Source organism: Desmodus rotundus, chromosome 5, assembly GCF_022682495.2.
Source record: "Desmodus rotundus isolate HL8 chromosome 5, HLdesRot8A.1, whole genome shotgun sequence".
In the NCBI taxonomy this organism is placed as follows: domain Eukaryota; kingdom Metazoa; phylum Chordata; class Mammalia; order Chiroptera; family Phyllostomidae; genus Desmodus; species Desmodus rotundus.
In genome coordinates this window covers 79,012,883-79,030,310 of record NC_071391.1, presented here as the reverse complement: position 1 = coordinate 79,030,310, position 17,428 = coordinate 79,012,883, and the positions used below count along the sequence as shown (strand labels likewise).

General features: G+C 40.9%; 1 protein-coding gene across 9 annotated transcripts in view; it reads left to right on the top strand.

Moving 5' to 3' along the window:
• The window catches only part of LOC112314188 (protein O-glucosyltransferase 3), a 114,595-nt gene that overhangs the window by 53,915 nt on the left and 43,252 nt on the right, over window positions 1–17,428 (top strand). For 6 of the 9 annotated variants that reach the window (XM_053923625.1, XM_024570731.3, XM_024570730.3 and 3 more), the window contains exons 2-4: window positions 3,893–4,053; window positions 5,647–5,809; window positions 12,731–12,779. In XM_053923625.1, the coding sequence (XP_053779600.1) occupies window positions 3,893–4,053; window positions 5,647–5,809; window positions 12,731–12,779 (373 nt within the window). Of the gene's footprint in view, window positions 1–3,892; window positions 4,054–5,646; window positions 5,810–5,859; window positions 6,032–6,051; window positions 6,759–12,730; window positions 12,780–17,428 lie in introns of those variants that run through there. The other 3 variants (XM_045203963.2, XM_024570733.3, XM_024570734.2) reach the window with 2 other exon arrangements.

The following is a 17,428-nucleotide window of genomic DNA, read 5'->3' as shown; positions in this document are numbered from 1 at the left end:
GGCAGAGACAGGGGATGCTGGTCCACACCCACTTGTGGTGGTTAAAAGTCAGTTGGGATAACTCAGCTGAAGAGGTCCCCCCCAAAGGAGTGAGGGGTCCCAGCCCCACACCAGGCCCCCTATCACAAGGTTCTAGTACCAGGAAGTGAAGTCCCCATAACTTCTCGCTGCAAAAACCAGTGAAGAATGTGGCTGAATGAGATGGAAGGCTTCTAGAGTCCCAGACAGTTCCTCTTAAAGGATCCGTACACACAGACTTCCTCAGACTCACATGCTCTGAACTCCAGCTGCTGGAGCAGCACCTGGAAAGGCACCAGAGACATAAAGGGAAGAGCTGAATTGTCTGGCATCAGGGTGAGGGCTGGAGGGGAAGCTGGCAGAGGACACTGTTCTTTTCCTGAAATGGCCCCCACCAACACACAGAGCTGGCAAGTGACCACCATATCTGAGTATCCATCAACATGGCTCACACCATTCACCCTGCTCTGGTGATTCCCTAAGACCCTGCCCCAACCAAATTTCAGATCCACCCAAGCCATTTCCAGTGGCTTTTCCATACAAAGGACCTGTCTTGGTTCATGTCTCTTACTCTCCTAAAATTCTTCAAGCATACAGCATCTGTCCTCAGTGAGCCCTATACCTCTCACTACTTGGCACCAGACCTGATACTAGTGGCACCTGGCCTTGGTTTGCAGCTTGGCCTCTCCCAGGCAACTTCAAGTCCAGCACAAGTAGCAGCCATCTGCAGGTCACTTTGTAGTTCATGTCAGGTAGCCTGGGGCAGGGCACAGGCAGCAGCTGACCTAGGACTGCACCTCAAGGTAGGCCCCAGAGCCAGTACAGTCAATGGGCAGCTTCAGACCACACTGGATTACAAGTCAACCTCTCCATGAGTAACACACTCAAGGGGCAGATTCAGTGGGCACCAAAGCCCCATTGAAGCAAGTCCTGCTCCATGGGGTTGGCCCCTACATAGCAGATTCTCTTCTGTAGTGATGGGTGGTCCTCAAAAACAATCAGTCTTTGGGGGGTCAATCCCTCCCATTGAAGTGCCAACAGCAATCGAGGCTCAACTAAAACAGGACCGTGCACACAGCTCACGTGGGGCACACCTGGAGTACCCAGCTCAGGTGACTAGGTAGGCTATGCCACTGGGCTGTACAGGATACCTACTATATAAGGCCACTCCACCAAGTTCTGGAGATGTAGCAGCTCTACCTAATACATAGAAACAAACACAGGGGAGCAGCCAATATAAAGAGACAAAGAAACAATTCCTAAATGAAATAACAGGAGAAATCTTTAGAACAAGAAGCAAATGAAATGAAGGCAAGCAATCTACCAGATACAGAGTTCAAAACAATGGTTACAAGGATGCTCAAGGAACTTAGTGAGAACTTCAGCAGCATAAAAAAGGACATGGAAACCACAAATAAGAACTAGTCAGAAAGTAAGGCTATATTAACTGATATGAAGAATACATTATAGGGAATCAATAGTAGACTGGATGAAGCAGAGAATCGAATCAGCAATTTGGCATATAAGGAAGAAAGAATCCAAAAAAATGAGGATGATATAAAGAGTCTGTGGACAATATCAAGCATACCAAGCTTCATATAATGGAGGTACCAGAAGGAGAAGAGTGAGAGCAAGAAATTGAAAAGCTATTTAAAAAAATGAAAGAATACTTCCCTCACCTGGTGAAGGAAATAGACATACAAGTCCAGGAAGCACAGAGAGTCCGAAACAAGATGAACCCAAAGAGGCCCACACCAAGACACATCATAATTAAAATGCCAAAGGTTAAAGATAAAGAGAGAATCTTAAAAGCAGCAAGAAGAAAAGCAGTCAGTTACCTATAAGGGAGCTCCCATAAGACTGTCAGCTGATTTCTCATCAGAAACTTGGGAAGCCAGAATGGATTGGCAGAAAATATTCAAAGTGATGAAAATCAAGGACCTGCACCAAAATTACTCTATCCTTCAAAGCTATCATTTAGAATCGAAGAACAGATAAAGAGCTTCCCAGACAAGAAAAAGCTAAAAAAATCATCACCACCACCAAACCAGTTACAAGAAATATTAAAGGGTCTTCTTTAAGAAAAGGAAGAAGAAACAAGATAAATATGAATAATAAAATGGCAGTAAATACATATTTATCAACAATTACTTTAAAGGCAAATGGATAAATGCTCAAATAAAAATAGATATGGTGGCTGAATGGATAACAAAACAAGATCCTTACATGTGCCGTCTACTCATTTCAGATTGAAAGACAAAGAAATCTAAAAGTAAAGGGATGGAAAATGATATTTCATGAAAATAAAAACAAAACAAAACAAAAAAGCAGGGAAAGCAATACTTACACCAGTCAAAAGAAACTTAAGACAAAGGCTCTAACGAGACAGAGAAGGACTCAGCAATTCTGGGTATTTATCCCCAAAAACCCAAAACACTAAATCAAAAAGACATATACATCCATATGTTCATTGCAGCATTATTTACAATAGCCAAGATTTGGAAGCAACCTCAGTGTCTGTCAGAAAATGAATGGATAAAGAGGTGGTACACATATACATGGAATATGACCCAGCCATAAAAAAGTAGGAAATCTAGCCTTCTGCAACAACATGGATAGACCTACAGTGTACTATGCTAAGTGAAATAAGTCAGACAGAGAAAGACAAATGCCAGATGATGTCTGGGGTGTATATTTCACTTACATGTGGAATCTAAGAAACAAAATAAACAAGCAGAATAGAAAAAGACTTACAGATACAGAGAACATTTTGATGGTTGCCAGATGGGTGAGGGGTTAGGGGGATGGGTGAAAAAGGTGAAGGGATTTAGAAGTACAAACTGGTAGTTACAGAACAGTCATGGGCATGTAAAGTACAGCATGGGAAATATAGTCAATAATATTGTAGTAACTATGGGTACCAGACTTATTGAGGTGACCACTTCATAAGTTATATAAATGTCTAATCACGAGGTGGTATGCCTGAAACTAATATAATATTGCATGACAACTAGTAATTTAAAAACAAAAAATTAAAAATAAACAAAAAATCCATCACAATCAATGCTTTAATTAAGGACTTAGAGCTATATTTTCATTAGAAAGAGGACTAAGCAGGACACTGTAGGGGAGAAGGAAGAAGTAAGGATGGAATTTCAGTTCTGGTACTCTGAAAGTGGGGATCAGACGCATTTATGCTCAGGTTTCCTTTTCTATTTATCTCAAATTACACTGCTTCTTACTACCTGAGTATTAGCCCTATGCTCATTCATAGGCTTTTGTGTTTCTTTTGTTTAAAGAATTCCCTTATGTAAGACCACTGCATTCAATAATTTATTTTCTGCATATAAGCTTTTATCTCTGACCACTGGATGGGCTAGTGAAGACCCTATATGTTTTATTCTTGTTGAATCCCATGGCCTACACAAACACTGGTACATGGATATTGCTCAATGAACACATCTGAATAAACGAATGTGTAATCAGAACTAGAACATTCTAGTTTTAGCTTGTCACTAATACATCTATGAATCAGTTGCATCATTAGGTAGATTTGCACAATGGTCAACTCATGTCCTCACAGACTAGATTATTTTCAATACTAGCAAAAGTTTTAGATTGTTATTATATTTGAAAAATATACAGTTGCAGACAACTGTAATGGAATGACAATAAAAAATTTTTTTTTTTAAAAAGAAAATATACAGCCAATATATATACAAGTAGTGAAAAGGAAATTCTGAGTAGGACCAATTTTTTCTCCTAGACTTGTAGTTTAAGGAGTTTCTCCATTAGGTAAAATTTAGCCTGTCACATAAGTTTATACTTGATGTGAAGAATTTAAAGGGTATATTAATATTTTTCTTTATTTCAGCAAACTCCAGAAGACAAAGAGGGATATCAGATGGCTTCAGGGAGTGACTGGTGAATGGTTTGAAGAAATTCAAAGAAAAAAGTTTTGCAATGAAACAGATGTTAACCAAATGTTAAAACAACCCCTTACATACAGGCTAAGGAAGGGGATGGCAGAAAATGGTGAGAAAAAATTTACACCTATTTTTTTCTTATGGCACAGTATTGCAGACAATGGCTCAGTGGCTCTCCAATTTAACCAATCTATGTTTAGGATTATTCTTCAATAACACGGTATAAAAGTTTCATAATACACAATAAAAAGAGTGAATTGAAAATGTACTATAATGTCTAGGGTGTATATTTTTAAAGTCAGGCAAGATGATATAATGGTTAAGAACACAAATATCAATATTTTTAAAAGTCCTGGATTCAAATCTCTACTTGTCTATTCCATCAGAATCCATGTGAATATTCAAGTTGCTTGTTGTCTACAAGTCTCACTTATTTCACCTTTAAATGGGTATGATAATACCTACCTCATAGGGTGGTTGTGAGAATTAAATAAAATTATATGTATAAAGTACTGAGCTAGAACACAGTAAGCACTTAAGTGTGGTGCCGATGCAGAAGGCGGGGGAGGGGTGGGGAAGGGGAAGACTAGTGAGAAGGGAAGCGGGCGGGGGGAGTGGTCGAGGAGCAGCCACCCTTCTGGTACTTTAGAAACTTAAACCATGTGAGCTCTAATAAATGCCTTCTTTGGAATCTAAGCATGTTGCTTACCTTCACCAATCACTTATTTTTGTTGCCTGTAAATGAGTACAATAAAACCTGTCACAGGACTGTAATGAGAATAACAAAGCACATTAGAAATTATAAAATACTGTAACAGTATAGTCTCTTTCTGCTGATGGTCACATTGACTGCTTTTGCTTACATGTTACTAACATCAGTAGAGTCAAGAAACATGTAGTGATATTTCTAAACTCACATATTGACAATATTTTGCAACTCCCATAATAAACAGATCTATCTAAAAAGACTCACATTTCAGATATTTAGATTAACCCCATATATGCTATGGTGACTTTCCCTTTACCTGGAATTCCTCTAATATTTATAAATTCAGCATGTCCAAAAGTATTATAGTATTATGGACTTTGTACGTGTTGCTATTACCTTAGAATTTTTCATACTTATATATAAAACTATATACTATGTACACATATTTATATTACATGCTTATATACATGTAAACATATGTAGTAAATATATATACATATAGATTTTTGACAGTAATAAGAAACACTCTAAACGGCTTATTTCCGTTTCTTTTATTCTCTTTGGTATGAAAGTTACATCGTATCTATCACTATGTTTTAAAATACTAAAATAAAAATTTCTGAAGGACAAGGTGGTTAAGAGCAACATAAGAACTGAATGAGGCCCCTCACCTCATCTCGGGTTTTAGCTAGCTCCGGGGAAGACACGTTGAATAGAATTCACACAGCTGGTGTAGGGGAGGGTCCCAGGGAAGTGCAGTCCACCGTGCTATTGAAAGACTCCCTCCGGTTTTTGTGAGGATTTTCTCTACTCAGCAGAACCGTCAGAGGCACAGGACTCCCCTGAGTTCCCGAGGTCTTCACGCGGAGATGCCTGCTGCTAGACTTCCCACGAGTACAGAGAGGAGGGAAGCGGGGGTGAAGCTTTAGTTCTCTGAGATTTATTTACCTGGAAATATTTTAATGATACAGAACTTTTACAATTTTCTTTTAGATCCTATGGAATTACAAACATCACGATCTAAAAATACACCTACTCAAAGAAACCCAACACCCCTTCCTTCTCGGCTGAGCTTCAGATCATCATTTGCTTCCCTGTTCTCCTTCGGAAAACCCAGAAAGGAGACTTTAAAGCCTCCGTGGCTGGGACCGAAAGGGTGAGTCAAATTCAGATCACGTGATAAATAGCTCCTTAGCTACCTGATCCCGGAGGTCGGCAGCCTGTTTTCTGTTCAGAATGTTTAATAATTGTTCTTAGAACTTAAATTCAGATCCTGACAAAGGAAACAGGACTTTTCTTGCAGAGGAACAAAGTCCTTATGAAACCATGAAACCTGGCTCGCTTGAAATCTACCTCTAACCAGCTGCACAGGTCGCAGGTAATAATTACTGACAATTTCCCCCCTGCTCCGCATGCCTGGTCCAAGCCTTGGTCAGGCAGATATTTAAATCAGAAGTACTTCCTTAAGGGTATGTGTATCTGTGGTCACAAGGAAGGGTGGGGTACTAAATCAGCATAGCTGAGATGACCAAAGAGACTGGAGAAAAATCAGGACCATTCTGATGTCATTGCCCAGAATTTAAATTTAAGATAAAGGAGGAGAAGCTTTAGAGCAAGGGAGGCATAGTTCCAGATGGTTCCTAGTTTAGATCTGTATAAATCAGTGCACCTCAACTCATTATATTCCTGGATCGTCTTGTGAAAAACAAGCAACGCTTTACTTCCGTTCAGTTGAGCTGACTGCTAAATATTCTCAGCATGCCTTCCTGGTTGAAAAGCTTCCCACCCTCTTAAGGTGTTGGCGTGGCATGTGCTGTGTTCCGCGTGTGCCGTCAGACCAGTACGAGTGCGTCGCGGTGCTTCAACGAAAGGTGTTAGAGGTCACTGTTGCTGAAAAGCAACAAGCAGCAAGCAGCTGGTGGGGCATGTGCGGAAGCTCCTGGCCGTAGAAAACAGTTCTGTCCTCCCCTCTTGAGTGGCTGGAAGGATTTTTGCTTCTAGCTTTGACCAGAGGCTCTTTTGTCTTTGATGAAATAATGAACGAAATGTAGACTTTTGTGACTGTCTCTACCAGAGTCACTTACAAGCAAATACTCTTCAAATAGGTGAGTTTCTTTTCTTTCTTTCTTTCTTTTTTTTTTTGGTAAAATGTTTGAAACATTAGTAATTCTCTCATTTGGGAAATTAAAAGTGGAGCATTTTCCACTTTTAATTTGGGAGTTATTTTCTTTCTTTTGAATACTCTCAAAAGTGGAGTATTTTCTCATTGGATTTTCTTTGTAGCTAAAATGTCTTTTAAGGAGAAAAGAAATAATCCTAATGTGTGGTGTAGCTGGGACTCATGATGTAATCTGTGTTTTAGGTGATTTTCTTTAAAGCAGGGTTTTATATCACTGAACAATCTAACAGTAGTAAACTGGGAAAGGTTGAAAAACCTGTTAACTCTATTGACAAGTTATTTCCAAGCTCATATTGCAAGTTAGTGCAAAAGTGGGTCAAAGAAGATAAAAGATCTATAATCGTCATTCTGGGTTGCATGAGTCTTAGTTATGGGCCAAACTGAAAAAAAATTGAAACTCTTGCAAAACTCTGTTTAGCAACCACCCTTCTTATGTACTGAAATGACTTGTAGCTCCGTTTCGTCCAGATGAACTGAGGCATTCAGCACAGCATGCAGAAATTAAACAAATTTTATCATTTTAAGTGTACATGTGTGCTTAGCAGTTTTCAAAATGTGTTGCCTTTAGATACATTTTATTTTCAAAATATAATCGGGAATATATATTTATTAGTTATGCTGATGCAAGTATCATGAAGACACTAGTTTTTTGCTCCTAAGAGATTTCAGAAGATAAAATGTAAAAATATATCCTTTTTATTTTTAAATATCAGTTTTACCTAAATATTTGGTTATAAATCCTGAATGTATGTGGTTAAGGAAGTGTTATACCATGGTAGGAATATATTCCTACCAATAAATTCCAAGGTGCTCTTTTCTCTTGAGTAGAACTAAACTTTCTTTGGCAGTTCTGATCTTTCAAAATACAATATCATCCTTAAAATACAGACTCTGGTTCAGGAGCTCCTCCTTGCCTGTGAGTGCACTGGAGGAGCACAAAAGGCCCCAGGGGAAGTACAGTCATTCTCTGCCAGGTTTCCACTCGCTGAAGTCATCAAGGTTTGACTTTGTCACACTTGTTGCTCTGGAGAACAAGTCAGCAAAGCAGTTTATAGGATTTTTTGTAAATCACAGAAAGAGATCCAACCTCTCTAGGCAAAGCACAGCCAGCCTTCCATTCAGCCCTAAAAGACTGAGTATCAGAGAATTTTCTTTTCCTCTTTTATGCTAAGCTATGGCTTAACTGGGAAATGACACTGGATAATGGATAACTATCTCCAGGGGGGACAAAAATGGACTTCATCATTTCACCAGATACACTTGTTCATTTTAGAAAGGCCCGGGCAATAAAAAATATATGGCATATTGAAGCTTTGATTTCCTATTATCAGTGGATAAAAAGTCATGGGAACACAGTGACCTCATGAATTAAGAAGGCGAAAAGTTCTGCAGTTACTGCTTCAAATACGACTAGTTTCTCCTCCCAAAATTATGCAGTTCCCATACTATCTATTATTATTATTTTAAGCCTATTTATAAATGGCTATACCGTACCCTGTGTGACCCCCCCACCCCCAGGAAAAAAGAAAAATAGTTTCCATTCATGTTTTAATTTATTTATTGCAAGCCAATAAATTTGAGAAAAGTATTCATGTTTTACACGTACCTTTCCCCCAACATTTCCTTGCAAGTCCTATGTCCTCAGGTCTTGCTATGGGGAATCTAGTGCATCCCCCACCACAAAATTTCAATACCTCCACTGCCCCACAAATTCCTTCCACATAGTTCGGCAAGTAACCGACAGTGTATGGCATGAGCTTACAAATGCAGTCTTCCTGGTTGCCAGGTAGCGTGTACAGTTGTTCTTTTCTTATTGCAGACCCCAGGCCATTACGTGATGACCCCACCCCAAGGTAGGGGGTATGCATGCTACTCTGTTTCATGCCCCGACACACTCCACAATAAAGTCACCCCTTCAGGGGGCCACACACTCCTGTCCACACACATTCTCAAAGCTGTGCAGCCATGTGTCACCAGGTCATTATGACGATTTTAGGGATGTGGACCTTTGCCCCCCTACTCTTCCCTCTGTTATAATTCCAAGCACTAGGCGAAGTGCAAATACAAGGGAACTAGTTAATAGGCTCAAGAGCAACATGTACAATTAGATCTAAGATTGCTTCTTTCCTTTGGGGACCACCACAGTGCTTAGCATTGAGTAAGTACTCTCTCCGTAGGTGTGATTACAGAGTGATAACTGCAGGAGTGAGTGTATGCATGCTGATCACCATGTTCCTTTAGGGTAATTTTTTTCCCCTTGAGATGCAAAGGGCTTTAGTGGATCCACTAGCCGCTCTTCAGAAATCCCCAAATTTGCCTCATCTATAGGGTGTACTCAGCTTAGGCAGTCCAACTGCAACCTCAGTGTACATTAACAAAAAGTTCAAATACTATTTTGGAAAATTAAAAAGGCAGCTATTCTTTTCCTAGGTTCTGGTTGGTGGTTATTTTTGCTCTCGTGCACTACAAACGTCCTGCTGTGCTGTCTTCCCCTTTCCCAGCTGAGTGCCTTTGCTTACCCTGGAACCGGAAAAAACCTAAGACACCTAGATTGAAGAAGTCAGAGTAAGCCTTCTTTGGAAATCCTCTACACCAGGTGTGGTGTCCACAGATAAACAGCAGGGTTGTGGTTACAGGCGGGAGAAGCAGGACAAGGGGAGTGGCCAAGGTTCCCAGTTGATTTGGTTGGTCATTATTATAATCTCATCAGCAATTTAAAAATAATGACAGATAACCAGGCCCCAACCTCCAGATTCTGCTTCAGAAGGTCTGAAGTAGGGCACAGGGACGTTTACTTATTTTTAATTCTCTGGGATATTAGGAAGCTCATTCAGGTTTGGAAACCACTGCAGCATAGCTCCCTATTCCCTCCACGCTAAAGGCTGTCAGAGTTCCTGGTATGGGTGCCAGTAGCCCAGGTGAACGTTTCTCTTTCATTTATTTATCAAGCTTTTATCAAAGCCTTACTTTTGATCAGGTGCTATGTTTAGTGTTAGAGATAAAATCGTGAAAACAAAGTTCACCTCTGTCTGGAGGACTTCATAATCTAGCAGGGGACAATAGGTTGCTGCACAGAGTTGGGCAGGAGGTACCCCACAGATCTCCAGGAAGTACTGGTGATATCACAATCTTTGTGGGTTTGTATATTTATTACGGCAGTTTTCTGGCAAGTGACAGTAAGGATCTTCAGGAAGGGATGCCCTTTAAAATTCACACAGGGGCCCTGGCTGGTGTGGCTCAGTGGATCGAGTGCCAGCCTACGAACCGAAAGGTCGCCAGTTTGATTTCCAGTCAGGGTACATGTCTAGGCTGTGGGCCGGCCCCCCAGTTGGGGGCACGTGAGAGGCAACTGATCACTGTATCTCTCACACATCGATATCTCTCTCCCTCTCTTTCTCCCTCCATTCCCCTCTCTCTAAAAATAAATAAATAAAATCCTTTAAAAATAAATAAAATCCACACAGGGATATCATCTTGCCTTGCTGCAACCTGGGTGCAGCCAGATGCACTGATGATTACAGCATAATCTGGTGGGTGCTGTGGCGGACGCATGGCATCTCTGCCGTGAGAGCATGTAGGAGAAGCACTTAGCTCAGACTGGAGGATCCAGGAGACTTCCAGGAAGAAGAGAGCCAATTTTTGAAAGACACATAGGACTGAGCTGAGCGATTAAGAGTTGGGATGTTGCACAAGGCAGAAAGAATGACACAGCAAAGGTACAGAGACTGGAAAAAGCAGTCATCTAGGTCACTGAGGTTCAGCGACCCAGTACAAGGTGAAACTGGTAAGAGATGGGATGGGAGAGGCCGGCCGAGTCCAGAACGCAGGGACCTGACCCATGCAGTGCTGATGAGCTTGGAGGTGATTGCTCCTGTAGACAGCAGGGAGCCACGAATCACTTTTTTTAAATAACACCATGCCTTTTCTTATTATTATGTATAATACAGGTTTATTTTATGTACATATGCATGTATATCAGATAAAAATCACTCACAACTCACTGGACAAACACTAATATTTTGGTGTATTTCATGCATGCATGCATGTGCACATGTATGTATTTTTTTCCATTGATGGTCTTTAAACAGAGAAGTGACATAATGAGATTTTCATTTTAGAAAGATCACCTTAGTTCTGTGGTTCTCAACCTGGGGCAAATTCCCCCAAAAAGACATTTGGCAATGTCTGAAGGCGTTACTGGTTTTCAGCGAAGGTAAGTGCTATTGGCATCTAGTGGGGAAGGTTCAGAGCAGTTGCTGGACATCCTACAACAGGCGACAGCCCACCACACCTGAGAGACGCCAACAGTGCGCAGGCTGTGAAACTGCTCCAGCTGTAGCTCAAAGAACAAATACAAGGGGCAAAATTCAAGTCAGAGAGACCACGTAAGAGACTGTGGAGATGGTAGTGGCTTAAACTAAGATAGTGGCAACAAGGAAGACAGAAGTGGACACATTTGTGCATGGTTTAGAATGTAGAATCATGAGAGCCTGGTAATTGGATGGGGTGAATGCGGAAGAAAGAGTGGAGGGGAACTCTCCACTCTGACTTAGGAAACTAAATGGATGATGGTGAAGAATATAGGAAGAGCAGATGAGATGAGAATAAAAATGAACACATTTGCTCATTTCTTCAACAAATACTGTTCGAGGAATTCCATGTGCAGCACTATGGAATGAAACAATAGGCCTTGGCTTTACAGGCCTTAATCCTGCGAGGACAACAAAAAGGAAACAGGGAAACATGGATTCGTGCTAAGAAGGGGAAGAAGTCCTGTGTGCTCTGGGAGCCCAATGGAGTGGGTGAACCTTAGAGTAAGAATCTAAGTCTAGGTACCTAGAGTCTGGGCAGGTCTCCCAGGGCAAATGACATTTATAATGATTCTTTAAGGATGAGATAGTTATCCAGGCAAACAATTGGTAGAAAACTGTTTCAGGCAAAGGAACAATGAATGCGTCGGTTCCAGAGTGTGGCAAATTTCCTATGGCAGAAGGGATAAAGGAAGGTGAGATATGAAGCTGGAAAGTATTCAGGGACTAGATAATATAGGGTCTTCTAACTGCGGAGAAGAATTTGAACTTTCACCCGAGTGCAAATGGGAATCATTAAAATGTAAAGCAGGGAACTGGCATGATTCAATTTATAGTGGTCACTCTGGCAAGAGGGTAGAGCATCGATTTTCAACCAGTGTGCCATAAGAATTTTTAAAACATGCAATATCTGACTATTTAGTCAGGGACACTGACCTCCTTTCCTTTAAACTGTCAAATTAAAAAATGACAACAGCCAACACAATAGTAGCTGTCTGGTGAGAATGAATCAAAATACCTATTTTTCTCTCAGATCAGCAAGGAAATATAATACATTTTTGGTGTGCTGCAGAATTTTAGTAATTAGTTTACATGTGCCATGAGATGAAAAAGGTTGAAGATCACTGGTATCTAGCTTGAGTAGTGTCTTCTAACTTCTCTGTACCTCTATCTGCTGGTCTGTAAGATGGCAGTAGACACGGTATCCACTTCATGAGAATGATGTATTTAAATGAGTTAACATCAGCACAGAGTGTAAGAACGCTGCCTGCACTCATAATAAGCACTCAGCAGATGTGACCATTTTGCTGTTATATCTCAGGCTGTATTCAAACACAAGCCCACTATTATGTAATTTCTTCTTGGCTACCTGAGTGACAAAGATGTAAAAACATCGTTAGCAATCATAGGAAAGTTTTCTGAAATTTTTATCAACAATGCACTAACCAAGAAACATCTTCCTATAGAACATTAGAAATATATGTGTATCTTCTCAAGATATCAAGGTACAATGGCAGATGGCTGTTGATTCTTCTCCTGGTAAAAGTTAGGCACTCTTCAAAGAACTTTTTTCAAATTCTCTCCACAGATGTGACAGGCATGCAGGACCGGCTGCGTCTGTGAGGGAAACTGCTGTGGTAAGTGGAAACTAAAGCTTACTCTAAGGAATTCATAATTAATGTAATCCCGGTTGGCTACCTATGTAAACAGGTTTCTCTTTGGCTCAGCTTTAAATTTACTTAAGAAACTTAGATTTCTCCTAGAGAGTTCAAAGTTTTCCACTCATGGTTGGTTTCCAGTTGGCTCTGGTACTGAAATGCTCAATCAGCAAGCAGGCTGTGCCAGGAAGGAGTGAGGCCACTGTGTGTCCACTCACATACACCATCACTGGCATCTCTGATATTTTTCCACATGTCACTCTGTACAGCACTAAAGCTCTGGACAGAGGAAGTGGCAGAAAGCCACTTTTCCAAGCCCATGTGGGTCTGGGCTGGATCTTTTCTGGGTAAGATTGTCGTTTGTATTCGAAGTGGAAGCCACTGATACGTGAGATGCATTGGGCCAGAACAGGTTCACATGAGGGTACTGACCAACAGGATTCTCCACCCAGGACTTAGACTTAAATATATTCTCTGTGTTCACATGCTTAGAGAAGCTAGAGAAGATATAGAGAAGGCTGAGAAGCTATAAGTTTTCTATTTTTTTCATCGTCTTAACTTTTGATCTACACATGCCTATGCCTTTCTGTGTGACTCATGTGGTTCGGAGATGAAAGAATGAGACTAAGAGTGCAGAAGGAGGGTAGAGGTATTCTTCGATTCATTGTGGTCTTAGTACTCGTACCTACCTTTCTCTGTCTCTGTCTGTCTCTCTCATTTTTGTTGTTTTCCTTTTTGCAAAAAGCATGGGGTAGAATTCTGGTGAAGAATGCATATAAGAGAGGTCCTCTAAAGACAGAGCCCCCTTTCTCCTTCAGAGTAATGCCGCTTCTCTCCTCCGCTCTGATGACATTGAACCCTTGGAACCAGTACCAACTGGCACTTGACATAGATAATTTCATTTAATCCTCAGAGGAAATCTGTGAAGTACTATTATTGTCCTCATTTTAAAGATGAAGAAACTGAGGTTAGAAAATTTAAAGATCACGCTCAAGGAGGTTACTGGTCACTGGTAGAGTCAGGATTAGGAAATCTGGGTCTCTACATCTCCACAGCCAGAAGTTAACGCATAATCCCTACAGTGCGTCAGCCCCAAAGCCCTGTTTGCGCGTGGGCCCCAGCCGCTCACTACCTGCAGCCTCTCCTTTAACTGAGCGGTGGGCTGAAATGGCACGCACAGACCTTTGCTCTCTAAGAGGGCAGAGACCTGCTCCAGATGCTTCTTCACTCTCCTTTTCCTTGGAGAAGTACTCAGAGCTCACTGGCCTCTACCATGTGAGAGCCATGGCATATGAAGCCGATGAGGAATGTAAAAAGAAATAAAAATGCTTGGAAGTTATAAAGGAATAGAGCTAATTTGGAATTCTTGGGATTCAAAAATCCAATCTGAATATGAATAGATTTCTTTCTTTGGCACTCTTGATTGCTGCTCATAGCCTGTCAATGTAAAAGGCATGAGCTGGGATGCAACTTGAGCCAGTGATTATTGATTCCAATTAATAACTTTTATGAAAAGTAGGAGGGAGAAAATAATGAAACTACTGTCTAAACCAAAGGTTTTGTATGATACATAGATTTCCATTATTTATTAACGGAAGTCCTCTCCCCTTAAGCCTGCAGAAAGCTGGAAGTTGATGCTACGGGGATTCTTGCTAAGATTGAAGGAAATGAACTTCCTAAACTTGGTGGGCAGCCAGGCAGGAATGGCACACTTTAAAGGAGACTGCACCGCATTATCAGATAACTTCCCACCAAAAGAGAGAAAGCTGCCATTTAAATATTTGCTTTGGTTTAAAAGAAACAAAAGGCTTGAGAAAACACAGAGAGAAACATAGAGACAAGTAGCTAAGAGTTTCTCTCAACCTCAGCACTATTGCCTTTTGGGGGTTGAATGATTCTCTGTTGTGAGGCTGTCTCGGGTTTTGTAGGATGTCTAGTGGCATCCCTGGCCTCTACCTACTAGATGTCAGTAGTTCTTCACTCAATTGTAACAATTAAAAATATCTCCAGAAATTGCCAAATGTTCCTTAGGGAGCCAATTGCAGCCAATTAAGAACCATCTCGTTACTGGTGAGGAGTCCAAGGTCAAAGTGTTCACCATCAGTAAGAATAGAAACAAAACATATGTCCTTGGCCCCTTGAACACTCCTCATCTCTGAACAAATTTTGGTGGGCCCTACTGTTAGGTGATGTGGCAGTTCTGGACCCCTACAAACATACCTCCAATGTACTTAGCACACTGGGTCAGCGTGGGCTCCTTGAGGCCAGGACTGTGCCCACCTGTGTATGTCCCCACTGCCTGGCACAACCTGAACACTCAGAAATTGAAAGAAGAACTGAGTGAGTGGTTTTAAGCCATAAAGTGTATTGGCAAATTTGTCCTTTGCAGGAAAGCAGACACAGGACAAATTCAGGAACACCTTGAAAAATTACTTTACCAGGGCATTTGATAACATCAGTGCTATGCTAGGTGCTCAGGCCGAGGCTTCTGCTCCAACAGCTGTTCTGCAGGTTTGGCTGCCCCAGGAAGTTCTCAAAGAGCCTAGGGTTACTCTGCGGCGTGGTTGTTTGTCAGAATTGCAAACAATATCAGTAGAGTGAATCGGAGTTGGTGAAAAGTTTTATTCAACCTACTATATGTACCATGTTTGAGAATGTAACTGAGATCCTGAAAGCCAGCATTTTGAGACTCTGGCTTCTCACCCTGTGGGACATTTTTCTAGCTCATCAGACTGCACCATCCTCAGGGGTCCTCCAGGAAACCCTCTTGAGCCATCTAAGAAGAGCAGTAACTAATAGACTTACTACGGCTGACACCATTCTGAAGTGTTTTACAATTATTAATTCACTTAATCTTATGAGTGGTGTGTTTCGTTGATGCTGTTATTATAATTTTTTTTCATTTTACCAAAAAAGAAGCTAAGGTACAGAAAAGTTAAGTAACTTGCCCTAAGTGTATAGCTATTCAGGGGCAGAACCAGGATCTGGACCTCAGTAGAACTTAATGTGTTTGATCATTATACTTCCCCACCTCAGGCATGCTGTTCTGAGCCCTAATATTGTAAATATTCAGTGTCTCAATTTCTGTAATAATCTCTACTAGAAATTTTATATATGTAATTTTCTACCTTGGTGGCAATCCATACCTGTGTGCATGGAGGACATGAAAGTTTACAGCAAGGTTCCTGTCTCAGAGGGTTTACCGTTCACTTGAAGATATGTACATTAGTGAAACAACAGTAGAAAGCAACATAGTGGAAAGAACAGGGTTAGAGATCAGATCATATGAGCGTGAGTAGTCGTTGCTACCATTTATTATTGATATCACTTACCCAAGGCTCAGTTTTTTCACCTGCAAAATGGGAACGATGATCCTCACCTAATTCACAAATTTATCCTAAGGATCAAATGAGATAGGATATTTTGAAAGTGTATTGAAAACTGAATAAATGAGTAATGTTATCACACATAAGATAGTGGATACCAAATGAGTGTACAAAAATGTGTTAGAGCAAAGGACCTGGACTGACATTCTCCAAGGAGGACTTACAGAGAGTCCATAGACACATGAAAAAATGCTCAGCATCACTAGCATCAGAGAGATGCAAATTAAAACCACAATGAGATACCACTTCACACCTGTCAGAATGTCCATCATTAATAAATGAACAAACTACAAGTACTGGCGGGGTTGTGGAGAAAGAGGAACCCCAGTACACTTTGGTGGGAATGCAGACTAGTGCAGCCACTGTGGAAAACAGTATGGAATTTTCTCAAAAAACTAAAGATGGAACTACCTTTCAATCCAGTGATCCCACTGCTGGGACTATACCCTAAGAATCCTGAATCACCAATTCAAAAGAACCTATGCACCCCAATGTTCATAGCAGCATTATTTATAATAGTCAAGTACTGGAAACAGCCTAAGTGCCCATCAGTAAATGAGTGGATTAAAAAATGGTGTTAGATTTACACAATGGAATACTATGCAGCAGAAAGAAAGAAGGAGCTCCTACCCTTCAGGACTGCATGGATGGAACTGGACAGCATTATGCTAAGTGAAATAAGCCAGGGAATGAAAGGCAAATACCATATGATCTCACCTATAAGTGGAACCTAATCAACAAAACAAACAAAGGAGAAAAATAGAACCAGAGACCTGGAAATAAAAAACAAACTGACAGTGACCAGAAGGGAGGGGAATAATGGGAGAAAGAAGGGGAAGGGGCAAGCAAAGGAACAAGAATAGAGGACTCATGGGCACAGACAACGTGGAGGGGATTGCTTATGGGAGTGGGGGAGGACGGGGCAGGGGAGAGCAATGCAGAAAAGGGCAGGACAGCTGTAACCCACCAGTAAATAAATAAATAAATAAAATGTGTTAGAGAAGTGTAGAAGTGGAAAATAGTGCTGTAGTCTTAGAATTCGATTCAGTAAATATTAGTCAATCTCCTACTTGCTGATGCTATGCTAGGTGCTCAGGACACAGAGGAGAATACTGTGCTTTCTTAGTTATTTTAGAGGTTGGGCCAATTCCAGGGTCCTGACACATTTGTTTTCAAATCCCTGTTTTGTTTAGATCATGGTGAAGACTGAAATGCGTGGTAGGGAGGAAGAGGAGAAGCCTA